This window comes from Oryctolagus cuniculus, chromosome 16 (genome assembly GCF_964237555.1).
Source record: "Oryctolagus cuniculus chromosome 16, mOryCun1.1, whole genome shotgun sequence".
Taxonomy (NCBI): Eukaryota; Metazoa; Chordata; class Mammalia; order Lagomorpha; family Leporidae; genus Oryctolagus; species Oryctolagus cuniculus.
This window is the reverse complement of record NC_091447.1, coordinates 22736604-22759103: the sequence shown is the minus strand read 5'-3', so window position 1 is coordinate 22759103 and position 22500 is coordinate 22736604. Positions and strand designations below refer to the sequence as shown.

Below are 22500 nucleotides of genomic sequence, written 5' to 3'. Positions count from 1 at the left end.
ATTTTCTTTTTTTAAATGTATTTGAGGGGCTGGTGCTATGGCATATTGGGTAAAGCCATCGCCTGTTGTGCTGGTATTCCATATGGGTGCTGATTCGAGTTCTGGCTGCTCCACTTCTGATCCATGGGTAGCAGGGACTCAATTACTTGAAACATCATTCTGTCTTCCAGGGACTACACTGGTAGGAAGCTGGAATTAGGAGCTGGAGCCAGAAATAAAATCAAGGCACACCTCCAACATGGGACATAGGCACCTGAATCAATGTCTTAGATACTGAGACATCCAGGATACCTCATAGACTCTAGAAAATGCTGGACTAGGAGTTGGACCTGCCTCAGACTGAGCTACTGATGGAGGAGACATCCTGGTGCAGGTCTCCAGGGCAGGTTGAGTGAAGGCAGCCATCTGACTCTCACCTGAGCTGGGAGCCTGTTGGCCACTGTTGGGAGGAATGGTAGCCCTGGCAGTCATGGCTGGGTGAAGTTCAGCACATGAAGTTTGGCCATTGTTTCCTTCCATCCAGGTCCAATGAGGCAGATTTGTACAACGTTCAGGTGGCTCCCCTGTGAGAAGCTCCAGTTGCTAGAAGAAAACCATGACAAAAGAGTGAACAACATTTATGCACCAAACATCTAACTCAGACTTGGGAGGAAGGCATTTATCAGATGCCAAGTTCTTCATAATGGGGTCTTCGAGCCAGCAGTGGATGCTGGTAGTGATTGTGCCCATATCGGTTTAAAAGATAAGTTTTGCCTTGCCCAAGATTCCTGTTCTTATTTGGAAAATAGGCTGATAGTACCCTGTCATGACACTGAACTGACTCATTTCTTGTGATGACCGCTTGGCGATTGGTAGGATGGCAATGGCAGACGTGTTCAGGAGCAGGCAAGGGCTTACATCTCTGCGCGGGAGCAGACAGACAGAGTAGGGGCTGATTCAGGCTTTTCTAACAATCTTCTCTTGGGAATTCAAGAGTCCACGTGAGAATCTCTTTCTGAGAGCACAGCCTCCCAGGACCTCTCACTAGACCCCAGGTCTCCAAGTTTCTATCCCCTCCCAACAGCACACCCTGGGATTGAGCCTTGAATCACGGGCTTCTAGGGAATACGCAAAGCAGTCATCAACCCACAGCAGAGTTGGAGTCTGAGTCTCCACCAGCTGGTCGTGTGGCCTTGAGAGAGCCAAGATACTTCTCTTTACACTTTGAATGACGGTGTGAGTACACAACCCTAGAATCGGCAATAACTACACAACCTGGTTTCTCATTTACGCCACCCTCCCCCAACTATGGTTACAAACTCCACACCCAGCACCCCATACCAAGAGAATCCCTTCTCTGACTTGCCGCGCCCGGTCTCCTAACTGAAACTCCAGCTCTGCCACCTGCTGCCTCAGGGTCTCACGCAAAGTTTGCAGTTGGGCTGCTTCCTCCCTGCAGGTAAATAATAGAAAATGACCACAGTTAGCAATCACTTCCTGGGGCAGCCTTCCAGTGTTTCTTTCATAATGCAAGGCCTGCCTTTGGAATTTCTTAAGAGACTGTGACCTTCTTTATTTGCATCAGTTGCAGGCATAGGAATATTACTAGGGCTGGTTGCATTTTAAAAAACAATGCTATTGGGCCGGCGCCGCGGCTCACTAGGCTAATCCTCCGCCTAGCGGCGCCGGCACACCGGGTTCTAGTCCCGGTAGGGGCGCCGGATTCTGTCCCGGTTGCCCCTCTTCCAGGCCAGCCCTCTGCTGTGGCCAGGGAGTGCAGTGGAGGATGGCCCAGGTGCTTGGGCCCTGCACCCCATGGGAGACCAGGAAAAGCACCTGACTCCTGGCTCCTGCCATCGGATCAGCGTGGTGCGCCGGCCGCAGCGCGCCGGCCGCGGCGGCCATTGGAGGGTGAACCAACGGCAAAGGAAGACCTTTCTCTCTGTCTCTCTCTCTCACTGTCCACTCTGCCTGTCAAAAAAAAAAAACAAACAAACAAAAAAAAACAATGCTATTGTGCATAATTTGCTCATCAGGAAATTCACCTGTTTTAAGAGAACAATTCGGTACTTCTTAATAAATTTACCAGTTTCTGTAAGCATCACCACCGTAAAGTTTTACAAAATTCCCATTTCCACGGTAAGAATCCTCAGGGCCCTTTACAATTACATCCTGTTCCCACCTCCTTACTTCCAGAGGATGAATGATTTGTATACTTGGGGGCTGAGGGCATATGTTTAAGCTATGTGAAAACAATGCAGATTCCCAAATCTTTAATAACGCCCAACATTTGCATGTGCACGAGTCCACATTTGCTAGAGGCACCCTGCTGGCAGTGCCCCCTCTCCCAGCTGACTGCCCCTCTTCTGACCCTCCCTGGTGGTTCTCCCACATCCCACTGAGAAAGCCAGAACAAAACCTGGAAAGCAAAGGGAAGGTTGGTGGGTTTCTCATTAGCCCTGCTCCAGGTGCTCCTGTGTCCTGCTCTGATTACTTTCCTTGCTCCAGGGGTGGGGGCTGCTACTTACTTTGACGGCCGCCTCAGAAAGTTACCTTTCCTCCTCTGACATGTGTCTGTAGAAGAGTGCCTGCTGTCCTGTAAGGTGCTGTTCGATTTCCTCCAAGTGCTCCCGGAAACCGCGGCATACCATCTTCATGGCCTCCATCTCCTGGACTGTGAACTGAGAACAATCAGGAATTCTTGAGAAGGTGGCTTTCAGAGTCACTGCAAGGGCTCCGCGGGATGGAGCCGGGCTTCCCGCTGAGGCCTACCTGTTTGCAAAGCCAGGCTCTAATGCATGAGGAAGAAGAGGGAGGGCCCAGCCTCTGGCTTTGGAAGCAACTAAAGGCACAGGGCATGACTGGACAAGGAGGGCAGTGGTTCTTGGGTGATCCTTGGGTGCTGGTCATCACGTTCCAGAGACCCGAAGGTCATCCAAAGGACCAGATGATAAAGGGATAAAAGGGGGCAGATTGGGAGCTTGTGCTTAAAAACATTATGCGTGGTTAATCTTGTTTAACTTGGGTGCTGAGTATTGACTCTGAGTATCAATAACATTGAACACATCTGTTCAGGTGGTTTGTGCCTGATTAAAGGAAATCTGCTTAGAGTATTATCTTTCGGTGTTAGCCCTGCTTAGCAGCAGTCCCTGGGGGTTAAGAGTTGCAGGATCAGCTGCATCCAGCTAACAAGCTCATCGGAGCGGGACCAAGCTTAGGCATTCCAACCTGCTTGGGAGTTGGAATCCAGACTTGCACCCCAGTCACTCTCCCAGCCCTGCTCCCCTCCCGCCACTGCTCCTGTGTCCTCCCTTAAATTGTACTTTCTCTGGAGGACCGGGCTCTTGCCTGAGCTCCCTAATGTCAACGTGTCGGAGGCCCTGAGGACAGCAGACCTCTCCACACACGAGAGCTCTGTCCCAACCGCTGTGCGAGGAGACCGGCCGAGACACGCGACAGGAGCTCTCCAGCACAGAGCCCTTCCTGGGGATGACCCCGACCCTGAGAAAGGCCAGTGCTGGCATCATGATCCACTATTTGCTCCAGCTAACACCTCAACAGAGGCCTCTGACCTCCTTTCTTTAGAGTGTTTCCTGGAAGGGGCTTGCAGCTGGCAATATGTTTCCTGAACAGTTTGGAAGTCTCTCAAGGACCTGAGGATTATTCCATTGAAACGTAATCACCTGAAGTGCTCGGCACTGCGCCTTCCAGTCTCCGTGGTCTGGTGGAATCCTAACTCTGGTCAACACACCCAGCCTAATGGCGTCTATGCCGAGGAACCCTATGTCACTTTGGATTCCCCGACTCTACTGAGCTTCAGCCAGCCTCCCTCCCTTGCTGTCTCTTTAAAATTCCCAAGTCACCACTGTACAAATCAAAACAGAGTTCTGCTATTTCCCCTACTGAAAATAGTTACTGAATAAAATCTGTTTTTTACTTTAACTCAGGCCTGCTCTCTTTGAAGTCCATTTGTGGGGCACTCTGATTTGCTGAGTTTTTGCCAGCCATCCTTGCGCTGCAGCTGCTGTTAGATCACACTTTGAATAGACCCATGACCCGGAACCCCAACGTCACTACCATGTCATTGAGTGGTAATAATGCTGGGTGATCTCTAAAGCTGTCTCTACCAGGCCCACAGGTTGGGATCTCCTCCCAGGTCAGTGTGAGTCTGTAGCTGCCTACTATTATTTCTTCCTTTTGTTATTATGAAGGCACTTCTGATATCTGAGCAGCAATGTGTCTATCTAAAAAACTGTTTCCCAGTGTCCCTTGCAGACCAGGATGGCCAAGGGGACAGAAGCAGAAAGCATGGAATGGGGCTTCTGTGAAGCTCTGTCAAGGAAACTGACTTGGCTGGCTGGTCCCTGTTAACCCTCTCCCCATCTTCCTTCCACTGAGACCAACCACACAGCTAGGCTAATGCCCCAGACTTGTTTTAGGAAGTTCCAGATTTCTTCTCCTCCGCCTTAGAGTCACATGGCCAAGATCCTGGCCGCCTGATGGCTATTTTTTCTAGAATTGTCCTAATGCAAATACTTTCCTAACAGCAATAATTTTTATACTGAAAATGCTCCATCTTTTTTTTTGAGAGTTAAGTTTTAAGTACTCTAAGTTTTAAGCAGAATAACAGTTTGCATAGTAAAACTACAATTTTGCATCAGTATGAGTGAATTTGAACCAGTTTGAAGAATCATTGAAACATGAGTGATGTTGGCAAGGATTTTTTCAAATTTAATTAGTTGATGGCTCTTAAAACCAGAAAATAAGGGTGGATATTTGTCACAGCAGTTAAATTGCCACTTGGAACACCTGCATCCTACATGGGAGCCCTGGATTTGAAGCCTAGCTCTACTTCCAACCCTAGTTTCTTACAAATGCACACCATGGTAGACAGAAGGTGATGGCTCTAGTTGGGTCCCTATGTGGAAGGCCTAGATTGATTTCCAGGCTCTTGGCTTTGGTCTTACCCAGCCCTGATTATTGCAGGTATTTAGAGAATGAACCAACAGATGGAAATTCTCTGTATGTGTCTGTTTGTCTCTCTTCAATGCAAATCAAATGGAAATAATTTTAAAAAGCAGGAAATATCTTGAAGGCCATGAAGAGCTTCTTTTATAGATATATGTTCTGACATAGAGTAGTTAACTTGTCTCTGGTCAAAACACAGCAATCCGATTTCAAACCCAAGTCTCCTGGTTCATGTATTTTCTTCTTAAGAACTGAATTGCAACAAGGCCGACTGTGTAGTTGGACACATGTAGAAAATATGAGTATGCTTTACTTAGTAGCAAGCTAACAAAATCGGTCAAGTCCATTCCTGCAAGGTAACCAAGACTGGCCCACTGGTTCAAATTCACTTCCAAGTAGGACAGCAAAGTCATATCCATACAAATATTGTGTTCAAGTTGGCTGAACATCATAAACATCAAAGGTGGTTTATCCAGAGAATTGAGGGTAACCCTTTATGATTAGAAGGTAAGGGGTAGGTAGGGGGCTTGTTTTTATACTCGGAAGGGAGTGATGGAAGATTCTGAAACTCTGCCATCTTCTGGCCATTTGGAAACGCTAAAAAAGATACATTTTAGCCATAGAACAGGCATCCAAAGAGTTTTATAATAAAGAAAACCTTAGGCAAGAAAAGAAAGAAGGAATGCTTTGTATTGTTTTTCCATTATAAGGACTGGATTATAACTCAAATACAATAGAAGATCTCTAGTGGTCCAGACCCATGAAAACCAATTTTAACTTCAATAATAACAGCAGCACTACCAAAAGACAAAGAACTTCTGCTTTTGAGTTAGCCTATATTGCATTGTAAAATTTGAACACTTTCATTTTTCTTTAAATCACAAACATTGTTAAGAATTTTCTAGTATATATAAATCTTATTTCTGATACATTTCAATTTCTTTTCTAAAACGTTAACACTCCTAAATTATATTATTGTGAGGAATTTGCTTATATATAGGAATCTAATTACAAAAACCATTGTTTTGAATTTACTATAAAGAATTAATTTCTATATACAATTTTAATTGTATCAACAAACTGTTATCTTAAAGAACCCACAAGACCACAAAAATAGGTTTTACCAATTAGTCTTGTGTTTCTCTGCAGTGCCACACAGGGCTGCCTCCTTGGTCTGCACTGAACTGTCACAGACATCCCAATCATGTCAGCCTTGTTAAGTGGGATGTGTTTTTAGGTTTTTAGTTTCTACCATGGGAAGCTGTTTTACTGCCTTTCTTTTTGTGTTGTTTGTTTGTTTTTTACTTATGATCACATTACTAAATGACAGTTAAATTGAGCATCAATATTGTTGCCTTAGATACCTGATTACAGAATTCACAAATTAAATGATGATGCTTACCAAAGACAGCTTGATGCAATCAACTTCTACCTTATTGGTCTCTAGATACATGTTTGTTGTATCTTTTTCTTTTTAAAGACTTATGTATTTATATTTGAAAGGCAGAGTTACAGAAAGAAGGGGGGTATGGGGGGAGAGAGGGAGAGAAGGATAACTATCCTTAATTCATTCCCCAAGTGGCCAAAGGCCAGGGCTAAGCCAGGTTGAAGCCAGGACCCTGGAACTCAGTCTGGGTCTCCCACGTAGGTGCAGGGCCTGAGCACTTGTGCCATCCTCCTCTGCTTTCTCAGGCACATTAGCAGGAAGCTGGATTGGAAATAGAGCATCTGGAACTTAAAATGGCTCTCATATGGGAAGCTAGCTTTGCAGAAGGCGGCTTAACCTGCTGTATCACAATGCCAGACCCATCTCTCTCCTTAGCATGGTCAATATGATTTATATTGCTTTTAATAGTGGTGAACAGAAACTAGATATTATCTTATTTTTATGAATATATGCAGCATTTACACTAAAAGGATAACATTGGATGTGTCTACAAGGGCCCTTTCTTGAGTTTTTTTAAACATAATTTTTCTGTGTAGAGTGTTAATTTTAACAACATAAAATCAAACATGATTTACTATATATATTATTGTAAAGTTATATATTGATATGTCAGACCAACAACATATATAGGTGCCTATATAAGAAACAGGAAAGCACTCCCCCAATATGACTGAGGCTTTAAAACAGTAGAGTATACCCTCAGCTGTCTCACATTTGGGGAAGAAGGCGGATTGTTGGGGTCTCTGCCTTCCTGTCTTTGTAGAGGGAAATACTCACGGAACACAGCTCCCTCACAGGAGTGTCCTGAAGGATCTTCAGGGCCGCTGTGTGGGCATCTAGATGCCCAGCAGCCTGTGAGCACAGGCAATGCCCACAGGCTGGGGGTGCAGGGCTGCAGCTTTGCTTCTCCCAGCAGCAGTGGGGATGGTGAGGACCACAGACACAGCCATGCGCAGGTGCAGCCAGGCAGGTGCCCACAGGGTAGGCACAGGGGAAGCCTGTGTCCAGAGAGACAGATCTGGTGAGGGGCTGGAGCCCGTGTGTCAAGGCCTCCCTCCTCAGGGCTGCACAGCAATGCCAGGGCCTGGGCTCAGAGAAATCAGTCTGAACCGAAACATCGCGGGACCGTCTCTCCTCTGTCCGCAGCCTCGATCCTCTTGTGGTGGCAGAGTCACACACAGCATGGTCTGACGCTGTTCCTCTACAGTCAGTCCCCAAGGCCACCGTGCTCCAGGCAGCTGACAGCAGGCTAGAGGACATCTGGATCGTCACAGACCTGCAGCTGCTAGTGTTTGCATCGGCATTCGTGGGCAGCTTTTCCACCTCACCTTCCGCCCCAGGTGGTCTCTGACCCAAAGCTCTACACCTTGGCTTTGCCTGGTTAGCGTCCCCAGGGGGGGTTTCCAAGTGGGGAATAGACTCCGCAGACATGGGAATGCGGTCCGCTGTACCGGGTGTGACTTTGCTCTGCTCAGGGACACGAGACTCACGCCATGGTGGACTGTGTCCTGCCAGTAAGCCGTTGCTGGTGTCAGGATGACGTCTGCTCTTGTCCTCTCCTTCTGGGGCCTTGGCGTCCAGCTGGAGGAGCTTGTCTTCAACATGGTCGTTTCTGGGAGCCCTCAGAGACTCCTGGGAGTGTGCATTTTGCATGTGCACTGTGCCAGCTCCAGAGGGCCTGAGAAACTCGTCCTTCCCTTCTCCTGTGGTGTGGGTCATTGTGAACCCCAGAGGATCATTCATGGAAGTGACGAGGGGTTCAATGTCCTCATAGCCAGGGCAGGCTGGTGGCGGGGGTACACGGCCATCTTCCCTTAGGTGTGCCCCACCGTGGGAGGTCTGGGCAAGGGCCAGATCTGGGGTCAAGTGTCCCATGGGCTCCTGGATGGCCTCAAGCTGAGATTCTTCTCCCACTACAGAGTCTGAGCCCTTTTCTTCCAACACACTCCAGGACTGGCTTGGAGCAGGTGTGCTCACAGCACTCTTGGGATCAGATCCATCGGCCTCTGGCTGCCAGTCCTGAGAGAACCCGAAGCTGTGGCTCCCACCACCAGGCTTGCTGCCAGGATTCTCAGCAGGACTCTGACTGCTTGGCAAGGAAGGCATCTGTGGGAGAAAGTGGGACCAAAGGGAGTGAGTCGGCAAGCGGCAGAGGCATAGGGGTTTTTCTTTCCTTATCGTTACCATCAACCCAGGAGTTGGGAGATGAGGGTCACAGGCAGGGTTTATATCAGCGTCTTGCTTTGCCTTGGGCCACCTCCCCACAAAGCTCCACTTCCTTTGTTGAGAAAAGTCAAAGGAAAATCAAAGGGATAGCAAGGCTGGGCTCAGGGCCTCCTGTCTACTGGCCCTCTGCTTGCTCTGCACCTGGATTTGCATGCTATGTACCAGCTCAGCCCTTCTAGGACTGGTAGGTACTGAAACTTAGCCATCCTCCTGAGAGCTGGGGTGAGGGTCGGGAGGCTGGGTGGTTGGTAAGGCTGAAAAGGGGCAGGTGGGGTGAGCACTGAGGGCCCTATTCCAACCTTTGTTACCTGCAGGGGTAGTGGTTCCGGTGGCTCCTCCAGGAACCCACTGCTGTCAGACTGACAGCTGTTCGCTCTGCCCACCCAGACACCTGCAGAAAGAAAGCAGCCTGAGGTTACTAAAGTGGAGACATGCTGCCCACAGGAGTGGGATCCAACCCTCATGTGCCTGGCATGCCAGAGACCCTCCAAAATGCTCGCTGTGTAGAAGTCTAAACCAAAGAAGGAACCCAAACCATTTTGTTCTCAATTTTCAGAGTTTTCCAAATTCCTAACAGGGATCACTTTTCAGTTAAAATTTAAACACCTAAGAATAATTGTGTGTTAATTACAGAGTTCAACCAATGGTACTAGAACAAAAAAAAAATAACTAAAATGGATAAAGTATTACGTTGTACATCAACCGTCAGGACAAGAGCTGATCAAGTCACTGTTTGTGTAGAACTGCACCTCTGGTTTCCCAAAGAGTAAAGCCTGAAACACAAGGAAGAAGAAATAATGTCTCCTAAAACAAAATCCTAATATGGTAGGGAGAAAACTCTTTACCAAGGGAAAGATGATCCAGAAGAGGCAGCACATGTCAACGTCATAGGCCACACCAATAAAACAGTATTGAAATGCATGTGTGCATGTATCTCTCTATATAGTCTCTTTTTACCAAAATTCGGAAAAGAACCCCTTCCTGTCTTCAGCTGGACTCTGTATGACCACAACTCCATGCCTATGTTAAGGCTGCTACTCTGTCTCAGACGGCTGGGGCAGGTAGACAAAGCACAATGTCAAGTGTGGGAAGGTGATGACCTTACAGACATGAGCAGCTTGGAATTCTAAATCTCTCTGTGGCTTCTGATAGCCATATGTCCCTGGGTGGGGGGCTCCAGGACACAACAGGCAGCTACTAGAGTCTCCGGCTCAAGATGAAGTGATGGAAACTCTCCCCCTTTAATACACACTCCCGCTACCTCACAGGGCAGGCTAGGAGAGGGCAGCCAGTGGGAGCAGGGGAGACTGGAATGCCTCCTCCTGTGAGCACAAGGGGCAGAGGCAGGAGTCATGTTGATCCTGGAGGAAAGCATGGGTGTGGGTCTGCTTGTTGTTGGGTGTAACGATTGGGCATCTGGTACCTGATGAGAAATAGGGATTCACTACCTTTGCTTGAGTGAGCAGCTGAAGAGTTCAAAGGGGGAAAAGATGCGGGTGTTCTAGAGCCAGCCTGGGAGGACAGCTCCACTCACAAGGGCAGCAGCACCACCTCCCTGGAGGACTGCCTCCTCCACCTCCACCCACCAGTCTTTACCACCATGTACGCGAGCAAAGACAGCAAGAGAAGACAGTCTCACAGTTGGTCCATCAAGTCCAACACCAGCTATCTTACCTTGAGCTCAAAGTGAAGAGAAATAAGCTTAACTTTGTTGAATTAAAAATCCTATGTGGGTCAGGCATTTAGAGTGATGGTTAGTATGTCCACATCCCACATTGGAGTTCTGGGGGTTAATTCCTGGCTCTGGCTCCTGACTCCAGCTTCCTGCCAACACAGACGCTGGGAGACACTGGTGATGGCTCAACTGGTTGAGTTCCTGCCGCCTGTGGAGAGGAACTGGATTGAGTTCTCAGCTCTCAGCTTTGGTTGGAGAGCTGTGGCATCTTGCAAGTGAGCCAGTGGATGGAAGCATTCTCTGCTTCTCAAATAAATTAAAAATAAGCTTCATATTTTCAACTTCAGCCTCAAGCAAAATTACAGGCTAAAAATTAGAAAGCAAAAATTTATTGCCATATCCTAGAAAGACTGAGGAACTTCAAGCACAACATTGAGCAAAATGTTCAGATAATGACTTTTACCTAGCTGTTGCCTCATATTACAAAATTAAACATAAAGTACAGAAAATATTTGGCAATCATAGACTTAAAGGACACTGTACTTATGGCAAATGTGAGTAATAGAGATGAGACTTTTCCATTTGAAAAACTGGACAAAATATGTGAATAAATGGTTGGGGCAATGGAATTTGACAGCTAACAACAACAATCCCTGAGAGCCTGGCACACAAGACACAAACCTTGTGATCACCCAACTTTCTGCCTTGAGACAGTTCCCAGACCAGCACAAATGGGGAGGGGAAAGACCTACCTGAATGGATCAGAGGACACTGCCCAGCACTCCCCCAGAGCCTCCAGGGCATGCACTCACAAGGAAGATGGAAAAACTCAGTTCACAGGGCATTGGGATGGAGGTGGAGGGGTAGGTGAGAATACTTAATCTTAGCAATAGCTCCACCCACTAAGTCTTAAAAACATGACCTGAGATAATCAGTGTTTCCAAGGAATTCATCTGTGTTCCAATCCCAAGCTCTATAATGTTTATAGGAATGCAATACTATTTAGTATCCATAAGGGAAAACTCAGTTTGGAATCTCACAAAAGATACCAAGCACAAAGAGAAACAGGAAAATGGGGCCCATCGGGAGGAGAAAGATAACCAGTTGAAACCGAGAATGGACACAAATGCTAGAACTATTGAACAAGGATGCTAAAAGTCTTGTTATAAGTATATTCCATATGTTCAAAAGGGGAAATTTATGTATACCAAGTGGATATAATGCAAGATATTAAAAAAGAAACACTGAACTTCCACAGATGAAAACTACAATGTATCAGACAAAATTAACACTGGATACAGTTCACAGCTGATGAGAGAATGAAGAAGAAAATATTAGTGAAATTGAAGATGTTGCCTTGGAAACTATCCCGAATTAAACACTTAAGAAAAAAAAGAATTTCATGAAAACCACATCAGTTAACTGTGGGACAGCTCGACAGATGGAGACAACATACAGTGGGGTCTATTGTTCTCCTATGTGTCCCGGTGCAAGATCTGCACCACAAAGTAAGTGTGGAAGACTCACAGTACATCACTCACTTGTACGTCAACTTTCTATGGAGGCTCTGTCATTCATATTCTGGAACATAAGCTTCTGTACAGTGGTTGCTATTCCCCTTTGTACAATGTCTGGGTGATATTGTGTTAGAACCCTAGAAAAACATGATCTGTTAGAGCCCTTTGGTCCATGTGCTGGCTGGTTCATGTTAGTCGGGTCTAAACAGAAACACAGTCATCCTATAACAGCTAGGGAGGGGGGAGTGATGGAAATGGTTCCAGGAGCTGTACCCCTCCCCCTGCATGGATACCAAATCCAGCAGTGCTCACATCCCTTAACTACAATGGCATACCATTGGCAACCCTCCTCAATACTTTCAGTCATCTGTAGATTACTTATGATACCCAATCCCATGTAAGTGCTATGTAAATAGTTGTTAAACTGTATTGTCTAGGGAATCATGACAGGGAAAAGCTCTGTACATATTCAATGCACACGCTTTTTTTGAACATTTTTGCGTATTTTCAATCTGTGATGGATTGAATCCACAGGTGCAGAACCTGTGGACATGGAGAGCTGGCTGTAAACAACCAGAAGCATAAAGGGTCTCTGAAAAACAGATGGATAAATTCCCCTAAAACAGTACATTTGTGATATAACTTTCACTCTGCGTTGACTTCAAACATACCCTCTGAAACTCACTGGAGTGAATTTGTGAAACAACTTGGCTTTGAGAACTTGGCTTTGATGAGATCGAATGGCGGAACATTCTCTCAGGAGTCGGGCTCTGTGTCTTCTGCTTGCTTCAGAAGTCAAGTGAACGCACTGGAATCACTTTGATTCAGGTAACAAAGTGTGGGCCAGTTTACAGATGGTTTAGTTTCTTCACGAAGCTAAACATCCTTCTTTCTTATAAAACACCTTTTTAGTAACTAGAATATAAATGTGTAAAGGCTGGGTTTCCAAATTCTAAATACTTCCTTGTAACTGCAGGAATCAAAAGATACAAAGAATGAGCCCAGGATGGCCATGCAAGTAGACATGAATGAAGCAAGTAGACAAATATGCATCATTGTCACTTCCATACCCTCCCACCTAACATGTAATATTGAGGGAGGGATTGGCTTTGGGGAGGGCACATGGCATTTGGCCACAGTCATGGCAGTGGTACCAGCACACCCAGACCAACCTCTCCATAGCTCCTAAAGCAAGTTCCTAGGCAAGACTGGAAGAACTTGAATTCACCCTACTTCTACTAGAATTTCCCGGGGAACTACAGCCTTTCCTTTTCTAGGTTAGGACCTGGACTTCCTACCTGCTCTGACCAGTCCTTTTCCTCTCTCTAGATCTTAACTCTCAACCTTCCTGTTCCAAAATGGCTAGAAAAATGGAAGCTTCCACCAAGATTAACCACTGTGATTTTTGCCATTGCCCCTTCAGACTCCTGGTTCCCCCACCTCAAATATTCCATAACTCAGGAGGGTTAACCTCTCTACCATGTGTACAACTAAAACCCAACTAGGATCTATGACTGAGTCATCTAGAAAATTTGGAGCCAGATTGACATGTGTCAGATTCTGACATGCCTACTGCAAGTTGAGTGATCTGGTGCATGGCATTTAACTTCTCTGAGTTTCTTTACTTGTGGGTAGAAGGATGAATGGGAAAACAGCATAGTTGTGTGGGGTTTGGATGAGTATGATATCTAACAACACACATGAAGATGCTTGTCATATGTAAAAGACTAATTACACATGCTATTTTCTGCCGCAGAACACCATTATTAAAATCTGTTACAACTCAATCTCTGGTATTGTCGTTTTTGGTATTAGTTAGAAATTACTTTTTTCCACACACAAGGATCTTCCTAAGTTAGATTTTACCCCACATGGGTGGAACCACTTATCTGCCTCAGGCACTTCATCTGAAGAACCACCAGATGGCAGTATTACACCAACCACAGAGAGGAAGGGCCCTCTAGAAAGGCGACAATTAGCAAGAAATTCAACCTGGAGGGCTGCTAGTGTGGGCTGGGTTGGTAGTAAAAGTTTCTGAATCCTAAGTAGAAAGTTTTACATTTGAAGTAATCTGACTTCATAGAGGCAGGGATGAAAATAAGTCTATAGAATTGGAACAACAGTGGGGGAAAGTGAGAAAGAAGAGTGGTGGTGGCAGGGCTGTGAGGTACGCTCAAGGTGTGATAGCAAGAGAGGAATATCAACCTTGGCTGCTTGAAGCTAACCATCTTCATCAGGTCCACTCCATTCCACTCTACCTATTTCACTGCCAAATTTCTATCCCATCTTCAACCACAGAGCAGTCTGTGAGAGCTCTCTGGGGAAGTGGAGGCAGAGACGCACGTTCTCTTTTAATTAAGGAGAGACCTCAGGAACCCACAAATGCAAATGCTGGACAGGGAGCATGAGTGAAGCAACTAAGAAGTGTTGACTGTTGTAGAGAGTAGTCACTCCCCAAAGGCATCTTTAAAAAAATAATTTCCAATGTTTGGACAAACAGAACCTGTCTATGGACCACAGTCAGCCTCTGAGTTCCCAGGTTGGAAGCCAGCCAGGAAGGTACCACCTACCAGCTAATGCAGGAATTCTTTCTAGAACATTCCTTCTAGAGGGTCATCTACCTAATATTTACTTCTGATGACAGCAGATTTTTCCTGTGTGGTCAGAGCACACTTGTGTTCTATCTTTTAGGAAAAGCTTCTTTATATTGAACCAATTCATTTTCACACTTTCCATTTGTTGGTCAGAGTTCTGCTCCTTGAAGTTATACAGAACATGTCTAACCTCATTTCCTGAAGACAGCTTGCTAAGTTCTCCAGGCTCTTCCCCTCCGCTTACATCTCCTGAGAACCATTAAGTCAGGCCTCAAAAGGCAGGGCTTTCAGGCCATTTATATCTTGCAGTTTTTAAGAAGCTTGCTTAACAATGTTTCCTGGAAAATCAGGCACCCAGAGCTACTGTCAGCAGCTGAGATACAGTCTGACCGGTGTGGAAAGCGGAGCCAGGCTCTTCCCCTACTTCTGGATATTTCTCTGCTATTCACACAGCCTGAAGTTCTGTAAGTTTAGTCAGGTGTTGTGTTTCCCATGTTGGGTTCTATTTACATTGGTCTCTATTTTGAAATTGAGAAACAATTGTTTTGGAACCTAAATGAATGATTCACTTTATATCCCTGTGAAATTTGATCTAGCTCATTTGGTACCATGGTTTCCCTTTGTCAAAGATAATTTCAGTCTTCTTTCTGAAGTCCCTGTAATCTATGACCTTGAAAGCCCTTCTTGCTGTGGGTCAAGTCATTATTAATATGATGGGTTTAGTATCATTAGTTGTTTTTCTGTATTAGAGAAGTAATACATGATACAGAAGAAGCTTAGGAAATTTAAAAACCAGAAATAAGAAAAAAAGTCATGCAGGTAAATGACTAGATTGAATATGTAGAAATAATTCTAATCTATTTTCTTTGAGTATCTATACAAGTGTTTGTAAAATAATAACATATGCAATTTATATCCTGCTTCTCTTCACATATTTTTTCTTATTATTCTCTGTAAGTCATGCGTGTACATATATGCGTGCATGTGTTTGTGAGCATTTTATTTTCAAATTTGAGATCATGATTGTGCCACTTCTGTGAAAATACCTGGATAGTTTCCTCCTTTTTTTCTATTACCTTCAGCAGCTTGGGGAACTCAGGTTATGCACATCCTTAAAATGGTACAAGAGATCAGCCAGAACCACTGAGGATAGCACCTAAAACATGGACTTCCTTGACAAGTTCTCATTTCTTCAACTTATTGATATTCCAGGATTCTACTTATTGAATTAACAATATTTTTAAGACTTCTTTTCTAATGTTAGTCAAATTAAACAATCTATTTTTATTTTATATTTTCCTTTTTAGAGAAAGACTATGCCTCTGCCTCTCATCCTAGCCTTGGCTTCCTTTAATAATTTTTGTATGTATTTTCTCTTGGATTCTGTACTATACAATAGTAACATTGTAACTTCTATTTCCTTCTATTTGCATTGGCATTTTTATTGCATTTTTGACCATTAATTTTTCTTTTAACTTTTGATTCTTTATTTAAATATGGATAGAATTTTTAAATGACCCTTGAGACTTTTTCTTTGTTAAATGTATTTATTCCATCTCTAACTATTTTCAGAATATACGCATTTGGTCTTATTGCTTGTAATTTTGTTACCTTTTTAATTGATTGATGGAGTAAATATGCAGCATGCTTTATACAAATCATCTTCCTTGTTCTGAAAATAGGAACTACAAAGAAACCGTAATAGTCTTTTCTGTTGATCTGGAATTCAGACACATAATCCATCAGTTCAGCATTACCAATGGCTAACAATGATTGAGAATTGGTTAACAGTTATAAAGTATTTGCCATCTTACTAGTATATTGATAAAGGCCAACCATAACCTTGTATTTAAGCAGACATGATTTTGTTTTTTTTTTAACTTTTATTTAATGAATATAAATTTCCAAAGTACAGCTATGGATTACAATGGCTTCACCCCTCCCATAACTTCCCTCCCACACGCAACCCTCCCCTTTCCCTCTCCCTCCCCCCTTCCATTCACATCAAGATTCATTTTCGATTCTCTTTATATACAGAAGATCAGTTTAGCATATATTAAGTAAAGATTTCAACAGTTTGCAATCACATAGAAACACAAAGTGAAAAATACTGTTTGAGTACTAGTTATAGCATTAAATCACAATGTACAGCACATTAAGGACAGAGATCCTACATGAGGAGTAAGCTCACAGTGACTCCTGTTGTTGACTTAACAAATTAACACTCTTGTTTATGGCATCAGTAATCACCCTAGGCTCTTGTCATGAGTCGCCAAGGCTATGGAAGCCTTTTGAGTTCACCAACTCTGATCATATTTAGACAAGGTCGTAGTCAAAGTGGAAGTTCTCTCCTCCCTCCCTTCAGAGAAAGGTACCTCCTTCTTTGATGACCTGTTCTTTTCACTGGGATCTCACTTGCGGAGATCTTTCATGTAGGGGTTTGTTTGTTTGTTGTTTTTTTTTTTTTTTGCCAGAATGTTTTGGCTTTCCATGCCTGAAATACTCTCATGGGCTTTTTCAGCCAGATCTGCCTGCCTTAAATGCTGATTCTGAGGCCAGAGTGCTGTTTAGGACATCTGCCATTCTGAGTCTGCTGTGTATCTCACTTCCCATGTTGGATTGTTCTCTCCCTTTTGTATTCTATCAGCTAGTATTTGCAGACACTAGTCTTGTTTGTGTGCTCCCTTTGGCTCTTAGTCCTATCATTATGATCAATTGTGAACAGAAATTGATCACCGGGACTAGTGAGATGGCATTGGTACATGCCACCTCAATGGGATTGAATTGGAATCCCCTGGTATGTTTCTAACTCTACCCTTTGAGGTAGTCAGCTTGAGCATGTCCCGAATTGCACATCTCTTCCCTCTCTTATTCCCACTCTAATATTTAACAGTGATCACTTTTCAGTTAAGTTTCAACACCTAAGAATAACTGTGTATTGATTACAGTATTCAACCGAAAGTATTGAGTAGAACAAACAAACAAAAATATTAAGAGGGATAACGTATTAAGTTGTTCATCAACAGTCAGGGTGAGGGCTGATCAAGTCACCGTTTCTCATAGTGTTCATTTCACTTTAACAGGTTTCCTTTTTGGTGCTCAGTTAGTTGTCACCGATCAGAGAGAACATATGATATTTGTCCCTTTGGGACTGGCCCATTTCACTCAGCATAATGCTTTCCAGATTCCTATAGGGATCACTTTTCAGTTAAAATTTAAACACCTAAGAATAATTGTGTGTTAATCACAGAGACCAATAGTACTAGAACAAAAAAAAATACTAAAATGGATAAAGTATTACATTGTACATCAACCGTCAGGACAAGAGCTGATCAAGTCACTGTTTCTCATAGTGTCCATTTCACTTCAACAAGTTTCCCCTTTGGTGCTCAGTTAGTTGTCGCCAATCAGGGAGAACATATGATATTTGTCCCTTTGGGACTGGCTTAATTCACTCAGCATGATGTTTTCCAAATCCCTCCATCTTGTTGCAAATGACCGGGTTTCATTGTTTTTGACTGCTGTATAGTATTCTATAGAGTACATGTCTCATAATTTCTTTATCCAGTCTACTGTTTATCCATCATTTTAGAAAATTTGAGCCACCCAACCTGGGAAGGAGGATGGACAGCAGAATGGAACTTTGTCTTCCATGTATGTCAGCTTTAATCACTTTCATCTCTGTGCTATACACTTGTATTTGGTTATCCATGTAAATAATGTCTTCCATGTCACTGTTTTTGTTCTATACCATCAATCCTGCTTTTACTGCTTCTAAGTCATTTTCATAAAAGTTATCTTTTATATTCTCACCCCTTCCTGTAAAAACTACTGTTTACTGATTGGTTCTTCTATTACAGGCATTAGAGCGGAAATAGAGAGAATTGAAAATAGAGCCCCGCTCTGAAGCCCGTGCAGTGGACCAGCTACATATTAGGAACACAATAGATGATAAAGAAAATACCAAGGGTACCTTTTCATTTAATTTGATAGCAATGAATAATACCCTAGAAGACTTTCTCCAAAATACATGTTTTAGACACACATAAGGCATACCTCCTAAACACTGACATAAAATCTTAAAAACTAGGTGATTAGGCACTGTGTAGGAGAAAACCTGCTATATTTATTTGTTCATTCCACAAATTTCACCTATTGAGTGCTTACTGTATATTAGGCAGCGTGCTAGGTTAGGGGATACAATAAGAGTAAGATTCTGCCTCTGCTCTTTAGAAATTCGTAGTCTAATGTTCTGAGAATGGACTCGGAGGATGTTCAGTTGTCCTAAAAAAGATTAATCTACCCTATAATAAGAATCTTTGGACACATTAAAAACTAAGGCCTAGCACCAAGTCCTCCTTTAGCGCACAGTTTCACTGCTGTATAAAAGACAGCTTGGATTCAAATGCTTAAATATATTCCAAATAGAAGTCCTGAGTAACTATTATGGAAAAAACAAAACCAGATTAAGCTGTTAGATCCATCTCTGTGATACGCGTGGCAGGAAAGGGAAGTGTAATACAGAAAGGACAATCATGAATCTAAATAGTAAGATGGAAACAGAGATTTATTAGAGAAACTGACTTTTAATCTACTAGCACCAGATTAGTGGTGGCAAAGTAAAATGTTATCCTGGGCAGAACACCAAGTCACACACCCAAACTTGAAGCATGATTGTGGCCACTAAGTGGATTATTTCAAATGGCTGTTTTCAAAAGTTGGCCTGATTTTAGATAAGCAGTTTCCATGTCTTTAATCACCCCAAGTATATTCTATTGCTTTATGTCATACTATGATTCATTTTTTCCTGGGCTTTGCTCTAACAAAAAAGAAACCCAGAAGATGCATGCACAGGAACAGATTTTGAGACTGAGTTCTTTTATATTTTTTTGGTAGAACATGTTTTTGCCAAGTTTACAACCCACTTGAACTTCTGTCTGTTCTTTGATTTTAGAATCAACTTGGGCTCCATTTAACACTAGAAAAATCACAGATTTAACCATAGATGTTTAAAAGTCTTAACAAAGTCTACTGAAGATTTTTATCAACACTAAGTATCTATAAATAAGAACTCTTATATATAACATTTACTACAGTTGAATGTGATATATTGTTTTAATGTTAAGTGAGATAATTTTATTTCAATTAAGCATTTATAGAATATAAAAGAAAAACATTTTTAAAAAGACATTCTAAGGGAAGCTTACGCTAATTTCTAAACTGCTCAAGGAAGATATGCTTTGTTTACAAATCTGCCTGATCCTTCGTTTTCTTGCATGCATATTTTGGACTATTTGTTATATTCCAGGCACAGAGGTAAATCCTGGGGATTGAAGAGATATCAGATATTATTCCCACCATCAAAATGCCACAGAGTTGTGGATTTAACTACCTGGAACTTAACTCTACATATATGATTTAAATGAAGAATAGGTTAGAAACATGTTGGCTAGTCATAATGCTAACCAGAATGGAAAATTCATAGCTGAGAGTCTGAGTCTGTATCTGTCACCAATGATTGTTGACAAACCAGTAACCCCACCAACCTTTCTTTCCTCATACATGAAGCATGGGGGTTGGCTTACAATCTAGTCATTAAACCTTCCACTTAATAATGCCAGAAATGTGATCATCTGAAAACAGCAGTAACAGCTACCCCCACCTCCTAGTGCCTCCTCTGTGTAAGTCTGTGGGCTCAAATGATCCACTCTAGTTTGCTGAGCCATGGGAAGGGTACCTCGCACACACTGACACACAAAAGGAAGGCGGCTAAATCTGCTTTCAAATGCCCAGTTGATGAATACAGGTAACATGAGTGTATTTGAGAAACTGTGGGAAGACAGAGGTCAATGTGGGATCAGGCAGGAAAGCAGGGAGGGATTGTCTCAGACATGCTACATGGTGATGAGTAATTAGGTATGGCTAAATTCCGGAATGCACACATAATAAACCATTTCATCTTCTTAAAATGTGCACATTTTGGGGCCAGCACTGTGGCGTAGTGGATAATACTGCCACCTTTGGCGCCGGTACCCCATACGAGCACTGATTCGAGTCCTAGCTGCTCCACTTTTGATCCAGCTCCCTGCTAATGTACCTGGGAAAGCAATGGAACATTGTCCAAGTACTTGGGCCCCTGCACCCATGTGAGAGACCTGAAAGAAACTCCTGGTTCCTGGCTTCAGATATGCGCAGCTCTGGCCATTGTGGCCATTTGGGGAATGAACCAACAGATTGAAGATCTCCCTCTCTCTGTCTCTAACTATGCCTTTTAAATAAATAAATAAATCTTTTAAAAATGTGTACATTTTGTAATAATGCTCTAGCCAAATATAAAGCTATAGCTGAAAATTCTAGATGCAGCATGGGATTTAGGCAAAGCATACCAGTTACTGTCACAGAGACCTGGGTTTGTGATGCCGAGTGTTTGATACCAGCACTTGCTGCTGGTTACACCTAAACATGATATTTAACTTTGATAAGGCTTTGTTTCCTCAACCTTAAGTTAGAAATAATTCTCATTAACCCCTAACACTCAACTATAATTTGGGGGTTCCACAGTGTAACTTAATTAAGAAAGGGAAGCTTCTGGAATCTCTTTGGTCATTCTTGGCTTTCTGCTTTTTTCTTGGCTCAAAGCTTTTTTTCAACACTGTCTCCTTTTCTAAGGAAAAGGGATCCCCATAGGCATTTTGTCTTGGGACTGATGGAGGAGTGAACAAATATTCCCTTTCTCAATCAAAAGACTCAAGTGCCTAGAGCTGACAACGCCAGGTGCCCCTTCTCAGTAACAGTATTGTGCATCAGCTAAAGAGGACTTGGGAGGGATTCCCCCATGGAAGAACATGAATTTTCCCCCCTTTGGGTTTTCCCATGAACAGCTTTTATGATTTGTTATGTGGTGCTGTATTCTGGGGAGGGGAGAGCAAATTGAGTAGTGGCGGGAGAGGGTATTCTGGAAGTAGAAAGGTGGTCTTAAGTTCGAGGAGATGGTAATACCTCTGATATGAGTGACAGTTGACAGGGTCCTTGCTCCCATCACACTGGTGGGCACCACGAGGGCACCAGATTCTAAGAGGGTTTGTGAGCCAGGCAGGTTTCAGGCATTTCTCAGCCTCCTTAGGATTCCAGAGAGGATACAACTACCAGAAATGTCCCAACAGCATTGACAGTTTCTTGAAAGGCAACAAGTGTGTGTGTTCCTAAAAGTCTTTCGCCACCATTTCCCTTGTTACAGATAGAAAAAGGACTTCATTTCTTTTCCTACTGTGATTTGTACCTCTACAAACAAATCTTAAGAAGTCAAATATTCTCTGGAAATTCAAAATTCTTCAAATATTTTACCTCCGTTTTATCAACCAAATTTACTGAACTCATTTGAGGTAGCGTGCATTGTCCCTAAAGTATTGGGAGGGGCAGAAACATAAGTGGAAAAGTCACAAGAGAATATAGTGATTTTCATTTTGAAAGTTGGAACATTTAATCATTAGAAGGTAAGGGACTTATTTGAATGTTTGCTAATAACTGAGAAGAAAAATCACAACAGGTATCCTCTGAAAAATGATTTTGCTTTTATATTCATAATGCTGTTTTCTACCTCAGAATCAAGATGATTGAGATTTTATACTGATATGCACTTTCTTTTGAGTAAACTGTTGGGGAGATTTGGTTATTATTTCAATGACCCCATTATGTAGCTTGGAAACACTTCATAGTACACAGTGGCATGGTATCTCTGATAAGGTAAAATTTAAGGCTGAATTTTGTAATAGGTTATCAATGAAACACTTGCCATTGAGAAACTCATTTACATGAGTCACCTTCTCTGCGCAGGTCTACCACTTCCTAATTGTTGCTGTTATCTCCATTCTAATTAGCACAGTGCTTCAAATCTACTGAGGTTAAAGGAGTAATAAGAGGCTCTCCCCTTCTCCAGGTTTTGTTTTCGGAAGCTGTAAAATACTTTAAACATTGAGCAAGTTGATAGACTGGGACTTGCTCACCTACCACTGATGTACAGCCACCTCTGGGATAGCTCCCTCCAGCTTTTTACCACCTCCTAGACGTGCCCAACAGCATTATGCTAAATGGGAA

At 43.2% G+C, this 22500-nt stretch overlaps 1 protein-coding gene across 3 annotated transcripts in view; it reads right to left on the bottom strand.

Moving 5' to 3' along the window:
* The window catches only part of ITPRID1 (ITPR interacting domain containing 1), a 129305-nt gene that overhangs the window by 4828 nt on the left and 101977 nt on the right, over positions 1 to 22500 (bottom strand). For all 3 annotated transcript variants that reach the window (XM_017344417.3, XM_070059416.1, XM_070059415.1), the window contains 5 exons: positions 8929 to 9011; positions 7172 to 8500; positions 2533 to 2660; positions 1321 to 1432; positions 417 to 582 (listed from right to left, as the gene is read on the bottom strand). In XM_017344417.3, the coding sequence (XP_017199906.2) occupies positions 417 to 582; positions 1321 to 1432; positions 2533 to 2660; positions 7172 to 8500; positions 8929 to 9011 (1818 nt within the window). The remainder of the gene's footprint in view (positions 1 to 416; positions 583 to 1320; positions 1433 to 2532; positions 2661 to 7171; positions 8501 to 8928; positions 9012 to 22500) is intronic.